The sequence below is a fragment of the Indicator indicator genome, chromosome 26 (genome assembly GCF_027791375.1).
Source record: "Indicator indicator isolate 239-I01 chromosome 26, UM_Iind_1.1, whole genome shotgun sequence".
NCBI lineage: Eukaryota > Metazoa > Chordata > Aves > Piciformes > Indicatoridae > Indicator > Indicator indicator.
The window spans coordinates 2425677-2442247 of record NC_072035.1 but is presented as its reverse complement, the minus strand read 5'-3'; the positions used below and the strand labels follow the sequence as shown (position 1 = coordinate 2442247).

The 16571-nt window shown below is 48.1% G+C and overlaps 1 protein-coding gene across 2 annotated transcripts in view; it reads left to right on the top strand.

The window, feature by feature from the left end:
• Window positions 1-11510, top strand: part of PPIL2 (peptidylprolyl isomerase like 2) — a 76334-nt gene extending 64824 nt beyond the window's left edge. The window contains exons 17-21 of one of the 2 annotated variants that reach the window (XM_054392542.1): window positions 8737-8809; window positions 8969-9031; window positions 9507-9646; window positions 9722-9724; window positions 10608-10659. In XM_054392542.1, the coding sequence (XP_054248517.1) occupies window positions 8737-8809; window positions 8969-9031; window positions 9507-9646; window positions 9722-9724; window positions 10608-10659 (331 nt within the window). Of the gene's footprint in view, window positions 1-8736; window positions 8810-8968; window positions 9032-9506; window positions 9647-9721; window positions 9725-10607; window positions 10660-11280 lie in introns of those variants that run through there. The other variant, XM_054392540.1, reaches the window with a different exon arrangement.
• The last annotated feature ends 5061 nt before the right edge of the window (window positions 11511-16571 follow it).

Genomic DNA, 16571 nt, shown 5'->3' with positions numbered 1-16571 from the left:
AGTCTTCCTCTGGACAGTCTTGCATGTAAATGAAGATACTAAATAGATCCATTCCAGTCAGTGTATTAATCTAGAATACTTGAATAATTGAATTTACTCACAGATTTGATAGAAAAGTCTGATGTGTGCAGCCCATAAGATCTCTATTCTGTTATTAAAATCCTTCAGCTGTTTTTACCTTGAATTTGTTTTTAAAAGCCATAAAAATCAAAATATTCCAGAGATTGCATCTAGTGAAACAGCTTCAGTTTGCTAGTTTAGATGCTGGGTGATTCCAGGATTTGGTGACCGTATCTGATCTCAGACTGTATAGCACAATAATATCTGGGAAGCATATCTAGGGATAACATCCAAGTTTAAGAATAGAATGAATTATTTGTTTCTTTGAATGTTAAAGTTGTCTTAATTGGATGCTTACTGGCCTGTAGTGACTTTAATATAGATTTGAGGATTCCTTATTTCAGTTAATATAAAAACCTAAATGCTCTGATCTTGGCTCTATACCCTCAGCTCTTTCTATGCAACTCTGGTTCATGTTGGTGAGTGTCACATATCACTGAGAGCAGAATTTGACCTCTCTGTAATTTATGTAGTACTTCTCAACTGTTTTCAACTGAAACCAAGAGCAAGCATTCCCCCCTGCTTTCTCTTTTTTTGGTCCTGTGTAGGATGGAACATTGCAAAGTTCATTCTCTTTCATGTCCCCACTGGTCTGAAACACGTTTTTTGCATAGTAGCAGCTATGAATGTTGGATGTTTGGCTGTTAAGTCTGTTTGGAAAACACAGCAGCTGCAGGTAGTGGGACTAGGAAGAGGTGTCATGTTGGCTTGGTGCACTGGAGTTTTCAAGTCTCAGGAGAGGCTGTGACTGAAGGACAAGAAAGGTGTCTTTTCATGATGGCAGTAATGAGGACAGATGTTACTGAAAATAAAGGAGATAATTTGACTTTGATGGGGAGCAAAAACAGAGTGAGAGAAGAATGCCTTCCCTTTGAGTTTTGTTGCAGGCTGCATGGATTTCCTGCTCCAGCAGAGCTGTCTAGATTAAATTAGTAATTACCATTTCTAGTAATTACCATTTCTCTTGACTTAGAGAATGATGTAATTAACATGGAAACTAACTGGTGGCTTTTGCTGGCTTGTAGTTTGCTGGTAAAAGGTTTAATTTAGAAACTCAAATAATGTAAACCAACCAACGTTCATTTGCTCTGCACAGAGGGGATGAGAAGCATTTGGAGGGGACTGCTGCGTGGGGAAGGTTCCATCTGCTGCTGTTGTGGTCTGGTCTTACCCATGCTACAACTGGAAGTTCAGCTGTTGCATAGCTGTGTGAGCTACAGGGATGTTATGCCCCACAGTTACAGCAGATTCACATTCCTGGATGGTGCTTTATGGAATTCAGGTGAAAGCACATCCCATTCATGCTGTTACTTTATTTTCTAATACTCCAATGGTTCACAACTCCTGTGAACCATTCCTGCCCTTTATAAGCAGAAATAGAAATGTAATCTTTGTCCCACATTGCTGTGTAAGCACTAAAATGACTGCATGTAGATCCAGGGAAGTCACAACAGTGAGTTCTTTCAGCCTGCCTTCCACCAACAGTTTGCACTTTCTTCAGAACCAAGGAAAAAGAAAGCCCCAGGAAAAACTGAGACAGCTTTGGGGATGTCTTGGGGGAGCCTGTTCCAAAGCTAAAGGGGCACATGAAGAAGTGCATGTTTAAAATAACAGGGGAAGGTGATTGAACCATGCAGATCAATAGAAGAAGTGCTGCTTCTGAATTTGGGGTTTTTGTGTGTGTGTGTTTATCAGAGCATCACTTGTGTTTGTCAGGAACTGAGGAAAGGATGTGGCAGCTGAGACAGGAGGTGAGTGCATGGAGGAGGTTTCCCCTTCGGATGGGACTGCACATATCTGCTGTGCAGCTGACTTTGAACTGTCCCTCGAGGTTTCTGCTGCTCACTCCTCAACTCTCTTGTTCCTGGAATTAATGAACAAGGTGGTTTGGGAAAAACCTCAGACTTGTTCACATTGGTCAGTAACTGACACACACTTCTCTTTTGTTCCCTCCTCCTCCTCAGAGAGTTCTCTTTCTTTGGATATGTATCACTGGTACTAAGTGCTTTCTGTTGCAATTTTGTAGAACAGGGCAATGTAAGTAACTCTTGTCCTCTAAAATAATTAGCTGCATAAACCAACTCCCAGGCACTGTTGCCTGGGTATGGTTAAGTAGCGGTTAAGTAGCAGTTAATTTACAGTGTCTGTTCCCACTTCCCACATTCCCTCTATGATTTGAATCATTGAACCCCAATGACTTCTAAGCTGGCAAAATCAGGTTATTGTTGCTCTTCTGCTTTAGTACATCTGAAGAATGGAGAAATTGTGTGACAGAAGAGCTGATTCTGTTGTTGAATCTGTGTAGGGAGCCTGACCTGTAGAGTCTGCTCCCCAGACACCAGGACAGGAGTGAAGAGCAAGGTGGGAAAACAAGGTGGGAAAACAAACCAGGCTTCCATGTGGCAGCTGTGGCCATGGTGCCCTGCAACAGAGGAGCAGTGAGCTGTCAGAGCTGCATGAGGGCTGCTGTCGTTTCCAAAACGAGTTGTGTGATCTCTGAAGAGAACCTGTGCCAAAGCAGAGAAGCCCTTACATGCCAGGTTCATCTGTCAAGTCTGGTTTCAAGCTGCTTTTTTTGCAAGTTGTTTGATTTTTCAGCACCTATCATTACTGTGTCTTGCCTGCTGGATTAAGCCCTTATGTGAGAGATTGAGATGTTCCAACTGCAGCCTGGTTACATGTTCAGATGGCTTGTTCCAGCTTGGGTGTATACATAGCAAATACTTTGTCCTGAGTGTACTTGTTTGTGCATGTGTATATTATTCTCTGTGTGGGTACAGAAATGTATATATTCATTTTTATAAAACTAACTTTGAGGGCAGAATATGTTTACAGAACAGCCATGTTCCTTTCTGCTTTCTGTTTCTGGTTGAAAGCATTTTTTAAAGAAGTCCAAGTCATTGTTCTTGTATCATCTTCTGACCAGGAAACTGCCACCTTGGACCCCTGCCATCCCCAGCATTGCATAAGGCTCAATTCCTATCAGTCTCCTAAGCACAAATAGGAGAAATAGGAAGTCCCTGTGTGAGTGCCTGTGAGACTGCTGGGGAGCTGCAGTTTGCTTTTAGAGCAGCACTAACTCATGTGCAGCAAGACTTCCACTGATGTATTGCAAATGGATAGACCTTGCTCCAGATATTTCACTTACACTTAAGGCAAAGACACTGACAGTGGTTATGAAGCAAGGTTGCTAGTTTATATGAAGGAGCTTTAAAAGGAAGGAAGATTTTTAATAACATCTCTACATTTGAAATGCAAAGGTTGCCAGGGCTAACTTAGCTTGGTTTTCAAGAAAGCTGAACTGCACAAGGAAGGGCACATTTTTGTTTTCATTACTGTGCTGGCAGAAAAAAAAAAACCAAACAAACCCAACTCCTAAATGTAGCTACCTCACTGTCCATGCTTAAGTGTAGTGCAACATTTATCAAGCTCCTCTAAAAATACAAGCTGTCTCAGGGATGCTGAGCTAAATATATAGTTGAGATCATCATTTCTCTGTTCAGCATCTCCTGGAAGCACACAGCAAACCCTCTGATTTCACTGTTTCTTCTCATGGAAATGGTGTCTTGAAGATGTTGTCCTTTTCACCACTGAATGTCACCTGAGCATCTGTGTAAACCTCGCTTGGCTGACTGAGGACAAAGCTTGTGTGGCACCTGGTAAAAGGAGGAGAGCCAGAAACCACAGAAAAGGTTAAGCTTGTTTCTGCCCTTCCCTGCTGTGCTCCCAGCTTAGCACAGTGATGTTGCATGAGAAAGACTTAACACAGTGTGACCTGTCACCCTCTCCCTAATGCTTTCAGCACACCTGAGGGGTGTGAAGGCACAGTGCTCTGAACTTAGGGAGTCTGCATTTTGTGTTTTGTTTTAATGAAAATGATGTGCAGATGTGATTACAGAGTCACAGAATGTGTTGGGCTGGAGGCAACCCTCAAAGGTCATCTTGTCCAACCCCCCTGCAGCAGCAGGGACACCTCCAACTAGATCAGGCTGCCCAGGGCCACACTGAGTCTAATCTTGAATGTGGCCAGGGATGGGGCCTCAACCACATCCCTGGGCAGCCTGTTTTATTATTTCACCACTCTCATTGTGCAGAACTTCCCCCTCATGCTCAACCTAAATCTCTCCTGCTCCAGTTTCAAACTATTGCCCCTCGTACTACCGACTCAGGCCATTCTGAACAGTCCCTCCCCAGCCTTCTTGTGGGTCCTCTTCAGATATTGAAATGTAGCTTTGAGGTTCCCCAGGCCCTTCTCTTCTAACAGGCCTAATTCTTTCAGCCTGTCTTCATAGGAGAGGTGCTCTAGCCCCTCGAGCATCTTTGTGGCCCTCCTCTGGGCCTGAGGCTCAGATTTATTCACTGACTGGGCTTTATCTCTTTGTGTTCAAAGTTAGTGGCTATTAAGATAATATTAGAGCTCTCTGTTTAGAGGGGGTCTATGCTTTAATGTAGTGATCTGATATTCATTTCTGCATGTGACTTGTATGGGCATTTTTTGTGGCAAGTTATCTGTGAGTTTTCGCTCTTACACCCAGAGTACGTGTTGTGGGACAGATAAAGAATCCCCCAAACCACCCCAGCCTGTTGGTTTCCTCATTCTTTGAGGAGCAATTGCTGTAAGAGATGTCAGTGCATGAGCTTAGACACTTTGCATCGTCAAACTGATTTCAGTGCAGCACTGTAGCCTCCTGGGATTCGACAATAACAACGTGTGGTGTTTTGAGAGCTTGCTTGATTAGTGTGTAGTTCATTTTTCCCTGGATGGATGATGTTCACAATCAGATCTTGTCCTTCTTGGATTTTAATTTTTACTGATGAAACACCAGCTGCAGCTGGACTTTCCAAGTGCTCCCTGAACAAAAAAGTAACTACTCAATTATCTTCAGTTCCTCTGGTCAGAGCTCTCCTCTCTGAGCTGGTGGTTGGTATTCAAATTGGCTTTTTTTTTATTGGTATTATGACAGTGTCTAAAGACATGAAACTACATTGAGAGCTGGTGATGTCCACACTAATGTGTCTAGAGATGCCCTACAAATTCTTAGAGAGTGCAGGGGTGTAAAAAGAAAAGGCAGTTCTCTGGTTTGAAGACAAGGAGCTAAGAAGAAAAGAGAATTGCATGCTCTGCAGGCATAACAAGTTTGTCTTCTACCCTTGCAGCCCTTTATGATCATGTCAAAATACACTGTTTAGGTCATTTACTGCTGACCTGTGAGTGCCATATCTATCACAGCCCTTGTGCAATGTACAAGTGACAACGTGTTGCCAATAAAGTTTAATTAGCATAGCAACTGCAGATTCCTGAGCTTCACCAGAATGCATTAGGGCTAACACTGTGGGAGGTCTAGCTATGGGCTGAGGGATTACTCAGCTGAGATTGCCAGGGCATAGCTGATCTGGCTATTTCAAATGATCAGAACCTGATTAAATGAAAACATATGAGCTGTTGGCTAGAAAATCCTCCAATATTGTGTGTGTATCTTAGGCTGTGTGTTAATCATCAGCATTGTAAGGGAATCTGCTATTGGCCTGCAGGAGGATTTTTAAAATTGAGATTTTGTTACCAACTTTCCAAAGTTCATGCAGGGCCTTCAAGCCCTGAGCAGCTTTCCCCAGTGTGCTGCCTCTAGCTGCTAATGAAGGAGGCTGTTCTAGCCCGCACACATGGCTTTTAATTGCTCTTAAAAGCCACAACCTGATTACAGAGTATTGACAGGCCCTTGGGGAGCAAAGGGGAGAAGTCTGGAGGAGTGCAGCAGCAATGAGATGTTAGCAAGGACAGCTCTGCTTGGGTCCTGTGCTGAGCAGCACCCTTGCTGATGTACACCCCTTTATCTTCTGTGATGGGATCTCTCTGCTTGTGTTTGGTACCTGTCCCAGCCTGTGGGACAGCAGCAAGAGGCAGTGGTGCTCCACTAAGCACAAAGGGTGGCGAATGAGAAGGACTCAACCTGCCTCTCAGACCACTGTGGTCAGCCTCTTCGGTTTGGTTCATGTGGCTCTGGGGAGGAGTGTGTGAAGCATGGAAATAGTGTGGTGTGGATTGGTAGTAGGTCTGTTTCTCTTGGATCAGCTGAGACCATCACAGCTGATGGTCATGGGCTTCGCTTGGTGCTATCTGGGCAGGGTCATGCTGGGACTGGAGAGGGCAGGCTGGCTGCCAAACACCTGCAAGAATGAGTTGTGGTAGTGTAAGTGTGTAATTGTGTCAAACACCTGTGAAGATGATACCTTTTTTTGGTCAAGGTATTATTCATTTCTTTGATAGTTGATAAAACCCTCAATGTACTCCACTAGTTTCATTTCATTTGATATTTTTCTGCCATTTTATCTGCCCAGTTCTTAAGAGCCAGCCTGTGCTGGTACCCACGGTCCCAGTAATCACAGGCTCACAGGATGTTAGGAGTTGGAATGGACCTCTGGAGATCGTCAAGTCCAACATCCCTGCCAGAGCAGGACCATAGAATCTAGCACAGGTTGCACAGGAACACATCCAGATGGGTCTTGAAAGTTTCCAGAGAAGGCTTCAGAACAGTCGCCAGCCCACTACGGCTGGAGGATTGCTCACTCTTGGGTTGGCAACCCTGTCCTAGGGGCAGCCCAGGGCTCCTCGATGGCCAGGTCCTGCCCTTGCTGCCAGACTCCCAGCCCCTGGCTCCAGGAGCAGTGTTTTCGAGAGTTATGACTGCTTTGCTTTGTTCCACAACCATTAAGCAGGAGCTGTACTTTTGGTTCCTGGCTCTGTTCAACCAGATGTTGTCCAGCAACAGTCTGCTCTGTAAGGGATCTGGATGGCTCGGCATCAGCAGCCTGTCTTCATCTTTATTTACTGCTCTTCTAAATATAGCTGTTTTCAAATTTAATTGGGAGTGATGATGTGGATAAAAGTGTTAAATACCCTGGGACCAAGATCCGATCCCAGCAGGAACCCCCTGGAAACGTAACTGACTCAGTGTTTCCTATTTAAAATTAGCTTTTGACACCTGGCAGCCAATTTCATTGCATGTGTGCTGCCTTTGCTTCATGTCCTTCTGCTTTTTCAATCAAAACATCAGCCTCCTTCCAGAAGCCTGTTCCCTGGACACTGTTGTCCCTGTGTAGCACATCTGTTGTCTCAAGGAGAGAAGGTTGTTTGACAGGCTGTTTTCCACAAAACCTTGTTGATTGCCATTACTTATTTCCTTTCTTTCTTAATCATGTCCTGTCTCCGCTATTCCGTTATTTTGCTGGGATGGATGCCAGGATGACAGCTTAGAATTATCTGGGTCACCCCCATTTATCCTTTCCAAATAGCCTTTTCTGGAACTTTCCCATTGTTCCACACTTTTTTTTTTTAAATTAATGTGCAACAGTCCAGAAAGTCTTCAGCCTCTCTTAAGCATTTTGAAGGAACTGTTTGGATATGCTGACTCAAAAACTGAGAGGCCAGGGATCTAATGTCTTTGTGCACAAAAACTGCCATGAAAAGTGTCCCAGCATTATTTCATGGCTGTGACTCCATGCTCTGCAGCTTGCACAGAGTCCTCACAAGCTGGTGGTTGTGATGTGCATTTTACAGAATCATAGAATGGTTTGGGTTGGAAGGGACCTCCAAAGGTCTTCTAGTCCAACCCCCCTGCAGTCAGCAGGGACATCCTCCACTAGATCAGCTTACCCAGAGCCCTGTCAAGCCTGACCTTGAAGATCTCCAGGGACGGAGCCTCAACTCCCTCCCTGGGCAACCTGTGCCAGTGTTCCAGCACCCTCATGGTGCAGAACTTGTTCCTGACATCCAATCTAAATCTGCTCTTCTCTAATTTCAAACCATTGCCCTTTGTCCTGGCACTGCAGGCCTTTGCAAACAGTCCCTGTGCAACCTTCTTGTAGCCCTCTTCAGGTACCAGAAGGTTGTTATTACGTCTCCCTGGAGCCTCCTCTTCTCCAGGCTAAACAACCCCAGCTCCCTCAGCCTGTCCTTGTAGCAGAGGTGTTCCAGACCCCTGATCATTTTTGTGCCACTCCTCTGGGCCCACTCCATCAGGTCCATGTCCTTCCTGTGTTGAGGGCTCCAGAACTGGATGCAGTGCTCCAGGTGAGGTCTCACCAGAGCAGAGCAGAGTGGGAGAATCCCCTCTCTCCATCTGCTGCCCATGCTGCTTTTGATGCAGCCCAGGATGCTATTGGCCTTCTGGGCTGCAGGTGCCCATTGCTGGCTCATGTCCAGCTTCTCACCCACCAGCACCCCCAAGTCCTTTTCTGCAGGGCTGCTCTCAACCTCATCATCCCCCAACCTGTGTTAGTTTTGGAGCAGTCCTGTGCTTTCAGCATTACTGTGTGTTACACTATGGACACCTCTGTCACTCCTTCCCCATACTGCTGTAGTCACAATTCACTTTCTTCCTAATATCACTCTTTGGTCTGCCACAGAATTTAGGGGGGTGGGGGGGAAAGTAAAAAATCAGAAGTTAATGAAAACATTTTTACTTTCTTGACCAAGTCTGTTGGGTTGCTGATTCCCCTTCCCCCAGATATGATGATTTATAAATCTGCTAGTGTAGTGGGCACAAATTAGATACATGAGTTGGAAGGAACATTCTGAGTGCGTTGTGATAGCTGGAATATGTGTCCTTCCTCTTTTAGGGTAGTTGGTGGCTTTGAGACTCTGACTGCTATGGAGAATGTGGAAAGTGACCCAAAAACAGACCGTCCTAAGGTACCTGTGAAGCACCAGGAGCTATGCAGGAGGCAGGCAATGCATTTGGCCTCGTGGCAGTGCAGTTCACCTGCTGACGCTTCTCTGAAAGCCAGAGATGGGGGAGGTGGCACAACCTCATCAGTATCCTGATTTGCAATTCTTCTCTTCTGCTCCCAGGAGGAAATACGAATTCAGACAACAACTGTTTTTGTGGACCCATATGAAGAGGCAGATGCTCAGGTGAGAATAGTTTGGTTGGTTATTTTTTTTGAAAGGCCAGAGGTCTTCTTTGGAGAAGATTGTAACTTAATGCCTTTTCTTTCAACATGGGCAGCCCCCTGGCCCATATGGTTGCAAGCTAAGATTAAACAGCTGCTGCTCAGCATTGCCTTGTGTGCCAGGATCGTTGCCACTCTTTCAGCAGAGAGCTCTCATGACGGAGTCTGGCACAGCTCCCAGTCCATCACGCTTAGGATGGCTTCTTTTACAAATGCCCACAGTAGCTGTGGGTAGCTGCAGGTGAGAAGAGAGACAAGTTCTGAAGGCTGCAGACAGCCTGTTTGTAGAAGCCCTTGAGGTCTGTCTCCTAAAGCCTGCCCTGTAATCATAGCAGTGCTGATTGCTGGTTTAGACCACTTTAAAGCTTCAAAGGTGTATGGAGATTTTCACCTTACTCTGCACTAGCTCTTGCAACAGATTGCACTCCTACCCACAGGTTGCTGCCGAAAGAGAGAAGGTCCAGCTGGAAGAAGAAGCAGCCAAAATGAAAGCTGAGGTGGTCCCACCAAAGAAAGAGGTTGAAACTCTTAAAACATACCGGCAGGGGATTGGGAAATACATCAACTTGGCTGCAGCGTGAGTTCCCTGCCCATCTGATCTCTGGAGTGTTTTACTTGTCTCTCCTGCTGGACACTCAGTGCTATTGCTCAGATGGTTGCTGTGTGCCAGCAGGACTTGCAAAGACATCTTCATGCAGTCCTAACAGAAAAGAGTTGCCTCTGCTCCTCTTGTTTTTCAAGATTACAACTTAACTGAGCTTTTCTTTTAGCACTTGAATGTGACCAAGATGGCCTTGAGGAACTGTTCTGTGTCACTTCCTACACCATCTTTTATTCTCTTCTTTTTCTGCAGCTATTTCTGAAGGCCATGGTCCCACAGAGGCTTCTCTTTTAGCAGCTTCTCCCCTGCACAGAGTTGTTGCCTTGAGCCCATGTCAGCCTGCAGAGCTGGTTCCCTGTTCAGTGGCAGCTGTACCAGCACAACTGAAATGGCCAGAAAGGGGAGCAGCCTCCCAGGCTTGCCTTGGGAGCACAGGGTGTCTGGCAAGTAGTTCCAGGGTGACTGGCTGGTTGTAGAGGCTTGTCCTAGAGCATCTTCTCCCAGACACCCTTTGTACACCTGTTGGGATTGGCACTATCCTCTGCTTTCCTAAGGACACTGCAGAATCCCACCTGAGTGGCACTTTTGCACAAGTTTTGGATAAATGAAAATAAACTATATCCAATTCCTTTTCTGCAGACTTCTCTGAAACATTTGCAAAAATCCTGTTTGTCTGCTGCATAAAGGTGTTTATTTCTGCACACAACAGATGTGGACAGCTATTTAACCAGCTTGTATGTGCCTGTGTGACTTACATTTGCCTTACTGAGAACAAAAATATATTAGGCCATGTACGTCACTTAGGTGTTTTGGTTTCAAAATATTGCTTGTCCCTTAAAGTACTATCTTCATCTTAAAACTGTTGCCATTCTGCCTGCACTGTGTTTGCAGAGGAAACCCAGGCAGTGCTTGCAGTTCTGTGGAGAGGGCCAAACAGTATAGAATGGGCCTTTCTTTCCTGGTCCTTCACTCACTGCAGCCTGCCTTGAAAATGGGAGTTCAGGCTGCAGCAGCCCTTTGGCAGGTTCAGGGTTCTCCCTATCAGCTACTGATACCTGACAATAAAACCACAGCACGTGAGCTGGCTTCATAGTGTTTCCATGGGGCTGTAAACTCTGCCTTAGAGAGGCTAAGAATAGCAGCAGCAACTGCAACAGGCTGTGCTGAAGAGAGAGGAGAGGATCTGACAAACTTGCCCAGCTGCTTTGCACCTAATGCCCCATAAATCCTTTTGCTGCCACAAATGCAGGTGAGAAGATGGTGAGAGAACTCATGGCTCACATGTTCTCTGTGACTGTGCTAAAAGAGTACAGCTGTTAAATCCTCAGCTCTGGCCTGGAGAACTTGTTGGGTTTTTAATACATTCCTGGAAGCGTTCAAAGCCTGACCCAAACCATCTGCACAGACTGACAGACTCCCTCTTTTTGGGTGTGCCAGAGGCCCCCATCCCAACCCCCTGTGCAGTCCCCATGCTGGCACAGAGCTTGTGTTCCTCTCTAACTGCTAGGGGATGGGCTGGCTCTGCTGTTGCAGTTGGTGGTAGAGGAAGGGCATCCAGCTGCCCTGGTTCCACCAAGCAGTCCCTGAGACTTGTTTTTGTTTGGCTCCAGGAAGCGCAGTGCAGGAGATGATGGGCCCTCAACCAGCACAGCTGCAAAGAAGGAGAAGAAGATCACAGGCTTTGGGGACTTCAGCTCCTGGTAGCAGCTCAGGGAGCCTTGCACTGGAGCAGCACAGCAAGAAAGAAGAGGCAGCCTCCTATGTGTCCCCAAAGAGCCCAAAAGAGAGTCTGTCCTGGGAGGGAAGGCACCAGCCTGCCCTTCCACAGGGGAAGAAAACTGTTGCTTTGTTAAGGCTGGTTAATGTGGCTTTGTTTTCTAGAGAGCTGCATTCCCCTCACTGCATCTTCCTCGAAGGCTTTTTTGTTGTTGTTTTGCTAGGCAGGGAGCAGGCAGCCCAGGTCCACTGGGGATTAGCTGGAGCCTTTCTCTGCCGGGCTGGCAGCAGACCAGGCAGAGCCTGGCCTTGCAGGAGGCTTCTTCAGTGAGCAGCCCTGCTGGTGAAAGAGCTCCCTTGACAGGTAATCGCCTCCAGGCAAGCCAAGGCTGCCAAAAGAGGGAATGGATTCATTGCTGGGGAGCTGCCTGTGCTGCTGCAGCGCTCTGGGGGTGGGAGGAGAGGGCTCCAGCCTGCCCTGCCCTTCCAGCTGCCTTTGTTACTTCTCAACAAGGACCAGTTCTGTGTCTTGCTCTTTGTGGGCATGCCAGGATCCTGGCTGGAGTGACTGCTGCCAGTCTCTGCAGGGCCTCACTCACTTCAGAATGAGCTCTCTCTGTACCCATTTAAGCCTCTGACAGCCTGGGAAGCAGTGAATCTGGATGAGCCTGGGGTAGCTGCACCACTTGTTCCTCCCAGTGGCTGGCCTTCCCTGAGCCACTGGGCAGCCATAGGGGCCAGTGCAGACCTGTCCTCAGGCCCCAGAAACTACAGCCTGAAGTACCTGAGTGGGAATAGAAACAACTGTTATGACTATTTTCCAGCCCTCCCTAAAGCCTGCTCTTTGCAGGGGCACAGGCTGTAGTCTGTCCTGGCTTCAGGCCTGCCATGATTAGGGAAACCCCTGTAACAGAGCTGCCAGGCAGCCCAGCTGCTTCCATTGCACACCCACAGACTGCTGGGAAGCTTAACAAAGGCCTTTTGTGGTAAAGATGAAGCAGTCTGTGGAGTTGTCCTCCAAACTCCAGTGGGTGCTGCCATCACGTAGACCTGGTAGGCTAGACCCTGAACCTTGCTTCCCAGTTCATCTTGGGTGTTTTCAGGTGACAGAGATGCTCTCCCTACCTCTCCATGTGGCCGAGGAGACAGTTTTGTACTCAGCTTCCTAACAATGCCTTTGGATTGGTGGTTTGTGCTGTGAGGGGAGACTCCATTGACAGGAAATTGCTGTAAAAACACTTTTGGTAAAATGTTTTGCATTAAATGCTTTTATTTTCTTTCCAGTGCTTTCCTTCGACTTTTCAGCTGTCATTTCCAAGACCATGGCGTTGCAAAGTTGATTGTTGTGCAAGGAAATGATTCATTCCTACCTTGTGAGATGCTCACAAGGAGCTCTGGGATCGCTGCGGATGTGATTACATCTTTGTTAAATGATAGGAAGTCCAAAGCAGTCTGAAAGAATAAGGGGGGTGGGGGGGTGTTTTGCAGTGTGTTGCAGTGTGTAAGTTAGAAAGAACCTGAGTTTGATTCCTGGAGCGGGGCATGTGATCGGACTTTCTTCAAGCTGTGTTTCTTGTATCTTACTGAAACCTCTCACTTCTCCTGGGTTGGCCTTTCTCTGATAAATTGTTATTGATCCCTTCTACTTAACTTGTGCTGCAGCACATTTTGGAGCTGTCAGGTGCACAGTGTTGCTAGAGCTGGAGCAGGCAGTTTAATGACATCCGTAAGGCTGAAATGCTTTTTGTACTAGGTTTAAAATGGGGATTATTTTGAAAGAAAGGAGCTTTTGATTACCAAGAAGGCAACAGAGGTGTGGCAAGGACTCCTATTTCAGCAAGGGTGCCTGTTGCAGATTGCTGTAAGGGCCAGTTTCCTTTCGCAGCAGCAGGCTGCAGAGATAACTGCCTGCTTTCCCTTTTCACTCCAGCTTTTTGGCAGCAGTCTCTGCCATCCACTAAGGAGAACTGCTGTGCAAAGTGAAGGTAGGATTGGCTGCTGCCCTTCTGCCTCTGTGTGGCCTCTTTTGACACAAGGTGCCCCCATAAGATTGGACACAAAGAGCCATTTCCTGGCTTTAGGAAGGCTGAGTGTAACCCTTTTTGTTTTGCTTTAAACAGGGGTGAAGCTCTTCAGCCTCTGATCACCACTCAACCCAGATCCATGCTGGTACCTCCCAGGGTGGGAGATGCTGGCCCTGGCCTGTCCCCAGGGTGCTGCAGTGGGGAGGCCAAGTGGCTTGGCCAAGGCCATGTGCTGAGTCAGCAGCTGGCCTGGGATTTGCACTGAGAGCCCCTGCAGGGCAGTGAGTGAGGGCTGTCAGTGCTCAGCCAGACCTGCAGCAAATGTTTGTGTTCTGAGTTCCCACCACGCTGCACCCTCCCACGCCTGTACTTGTGCATACTTGGTCAAATGGGCTTTAGTTTCAGATTTTCTTACAATCAGCAGAACCACAAGATCTGCTGCAGTGGCTCTGCTGCTCAGACCTTAAGCCCTGCAGTGGAAAACCTCTGAAAAGGAGAAAGTAGCTCAGAGAGAGAAGCTCCTGGTAGTGTCAGCCCAGCTCAGTGCTAGTGTGAAAGGTGCCATGGCAGCTCACTTTCTTCCCTGTTCCACAACCCTGACCTCCCATACCTCCCTCGAGCAGCCCATGCAGATCTGGGGAGGGTCCAGCCATGGCTGCTAGTACCCAGCGAGTAGTGGTTGTGACCATGCAGTGTCAAGGCTGACCTCAGCATGCAGGCCCATGCTGGACACCTGCACTGGAAGGCAGCAGCATCTGGTGAGTAGCTGTGCTGCACTGGGGCCAACGGCCACAGCGTGGCCATTTGCAGCCAGTAATGTGTGTGAAAATCTGTGGGAGGATTTTTAAACAAAAAGCTTGGTGTGATCATGGGCTGAGACACCCCATGGCCCTGGGAGGGACTTGCCCACTCAATGGAGGTGTAGCTGTGTGGCTCTGAGAAGCATCCTCTTTGTGCTGCCTGCAGCTGGTGGTGGGACCATCAGGGGAGAGCTGAGCCCAAGGGGCACCCTGCAGTCTAGTGGGGCTGTGGGCCCCAACACTGCTGCAAAGTCTGAACCATGCTGAGCTTTACCATTGAGCATTGCAGGGAGCTGAGACCGCAGGCTGTGCAAGCATAGGGCATGGTGGGTATGGCAAGGGACCAGGGGCTGCACACAGCTGCCTTGGTGAGGCCAGCACTGACTCACCCTCCACTGAGCTCAGGCACTGAAGCCTGGTGACTTCATCTGCTGGAAATAGCAGCCAGGGAGGAACCATCTCCCTGCCACCACCATACCCACAGACAAACAGAGCTTGCTGCTGCCTACACTGCTGCCTGCACCCCCACTCCAGCCATTGGCCACAGCTGAGCCCCAAGGCAGGAGCAACCCTCTGGTCTCAACCCCAGCTTGGGCACATTTTGGAGCTGCTCCACGTGACATGGGATGGGACAGGCAGGGCCCTGTGGCAGAGCTGAGGGTGTTTGAAAGTCAAGGGGCAGCTGGCCCCGTCAGGGGTGGTGCAGGATGCTGCTGCAGGAGTCAGTGAAGTCAAGGGGTTTCAAGGCTTTATCCAGCCCACCTGCTTGTCCAACACAGACAATGCAATTTTCATTTGAGCCAATAACAACTTCTCAGCTAAAATGTGTCTTCCAGAAAGGCACAGGGCTCTCTGCAGAGACTTCAAGGGAAAATGAATCCTGCAGTTCCCCCGGTAGCAAAGCCAAGCCACCACAGCAGCCTGAGGCAGATAAGAGGCCCATCCGCCAGCTCCCTGCCTGTGTCAGGCTCTTGCTCTTATCGTGGGTGAGCAGAGCTGTCCTGGGCTTTGTTCAGGCAAAGCTCTGCTGGCTGCTCACAACAATCTCCCAAGTGGCTCAAATATGAGTCTGCCATGAAGGCCAGGGGTGTTTGAGTTCCCACAGTGAACTCTGGGACTCCACCCTGGTCCTTCCCAAGGGGATGGTGCAGGGACAGGACTCCTGGAGCCAGGGCCAGGGTGGAGGGCTGACACTGGCACAAAATGGGTGTTCTACAGGCACCAATCCCTGCATCTGGTACAAGACTGGGCTATTTGCCTTGGTGGCTCTGCCACAGGGAGTGCAGGAGGGCATGTATGGGCATGATGGGGACACCTGGTGTCTGCTGTTCAAGGGCGGGAACAGTTCTGCAAAGTCTCAGTGCTGCTGCAATGCCAGCACTGACTTTGCTCCCACCACTTCTGTTTAAAGGTCAGCAGGGCTGGGGTGAGTGAGCTTGCTGCTTACTGTTGTCTGTCCCTCATGTTCTTGTTTGTCCAGATTTGCCTTCATAAGAAGGAAAGAAGAGGAACCACCTCTCCAGACCCCTCTGCTCCCTCCACTGGGGCTGTTCCTGCACCACTGGCCCAGGGGGTTCCATCTCTGCAAGGTTTTCTTCTATGCTTCAAGCTGGTACCTTGAATTTTGTGGAGTTTGGGAGGGTGCAGGGGCATCATGCCTGGCTGACTATGCAGGGGCCTGGGCTGGCAGTGCAGGATGTGACCTGCTGCAGCAGCACTTCACTAGCATCTGCAGGTCTGGCTGGCAGGGGCTTCTGCTGCCAGAGGATTCCTTAACCCTGCTGAGAAAAAAAACCTCCCAAGTCCCATGGCGATGGGCTGGCACAAGCCTGTGGAAAGGTGCTGGCATCTGCCTTACCCTCCCAGCATTGCTGGAAAGCTCTGGCTTTGCGGTGTCCCTCCAAACAGTTTGGTCCCTAACAGGGTTGTGAGTTGTGACCCACAGGGCAGCTTCCCAAGCTCCTCTGCAGTTCCTGATGTCATGGTGAGGCCAAATCTTCCCTTTTACACAGAAAAAAAAAGGCTAATCAGCAATCACAGCAGGCTGCATCTGACAGCTCATAACTTAATGGCTTTTAAAAAATAGCCATGGTCTGTTTTAAACTCTGGTCAAGTTCTCCCCTACCCTTGCCCCTGGAAAGCCTTCCAAGCTCTCACTTTTCTGATATTAGATACTTTCTCTAATCTTTGGCCTCCATTTATTAATGGCTAATTATATCTATTTGCCTTTCTGCCAGCATTGTCCTTTAGCTTGAATTTCTTTTTGCCCTGCCTAACGCTTGCTTCCTGGTGCTATTTATAGGCAGCAGCAATTGTATCCCCCCGCAGCCGCTGTTTTGCTTGGCTACAGAGGCTGTGTTG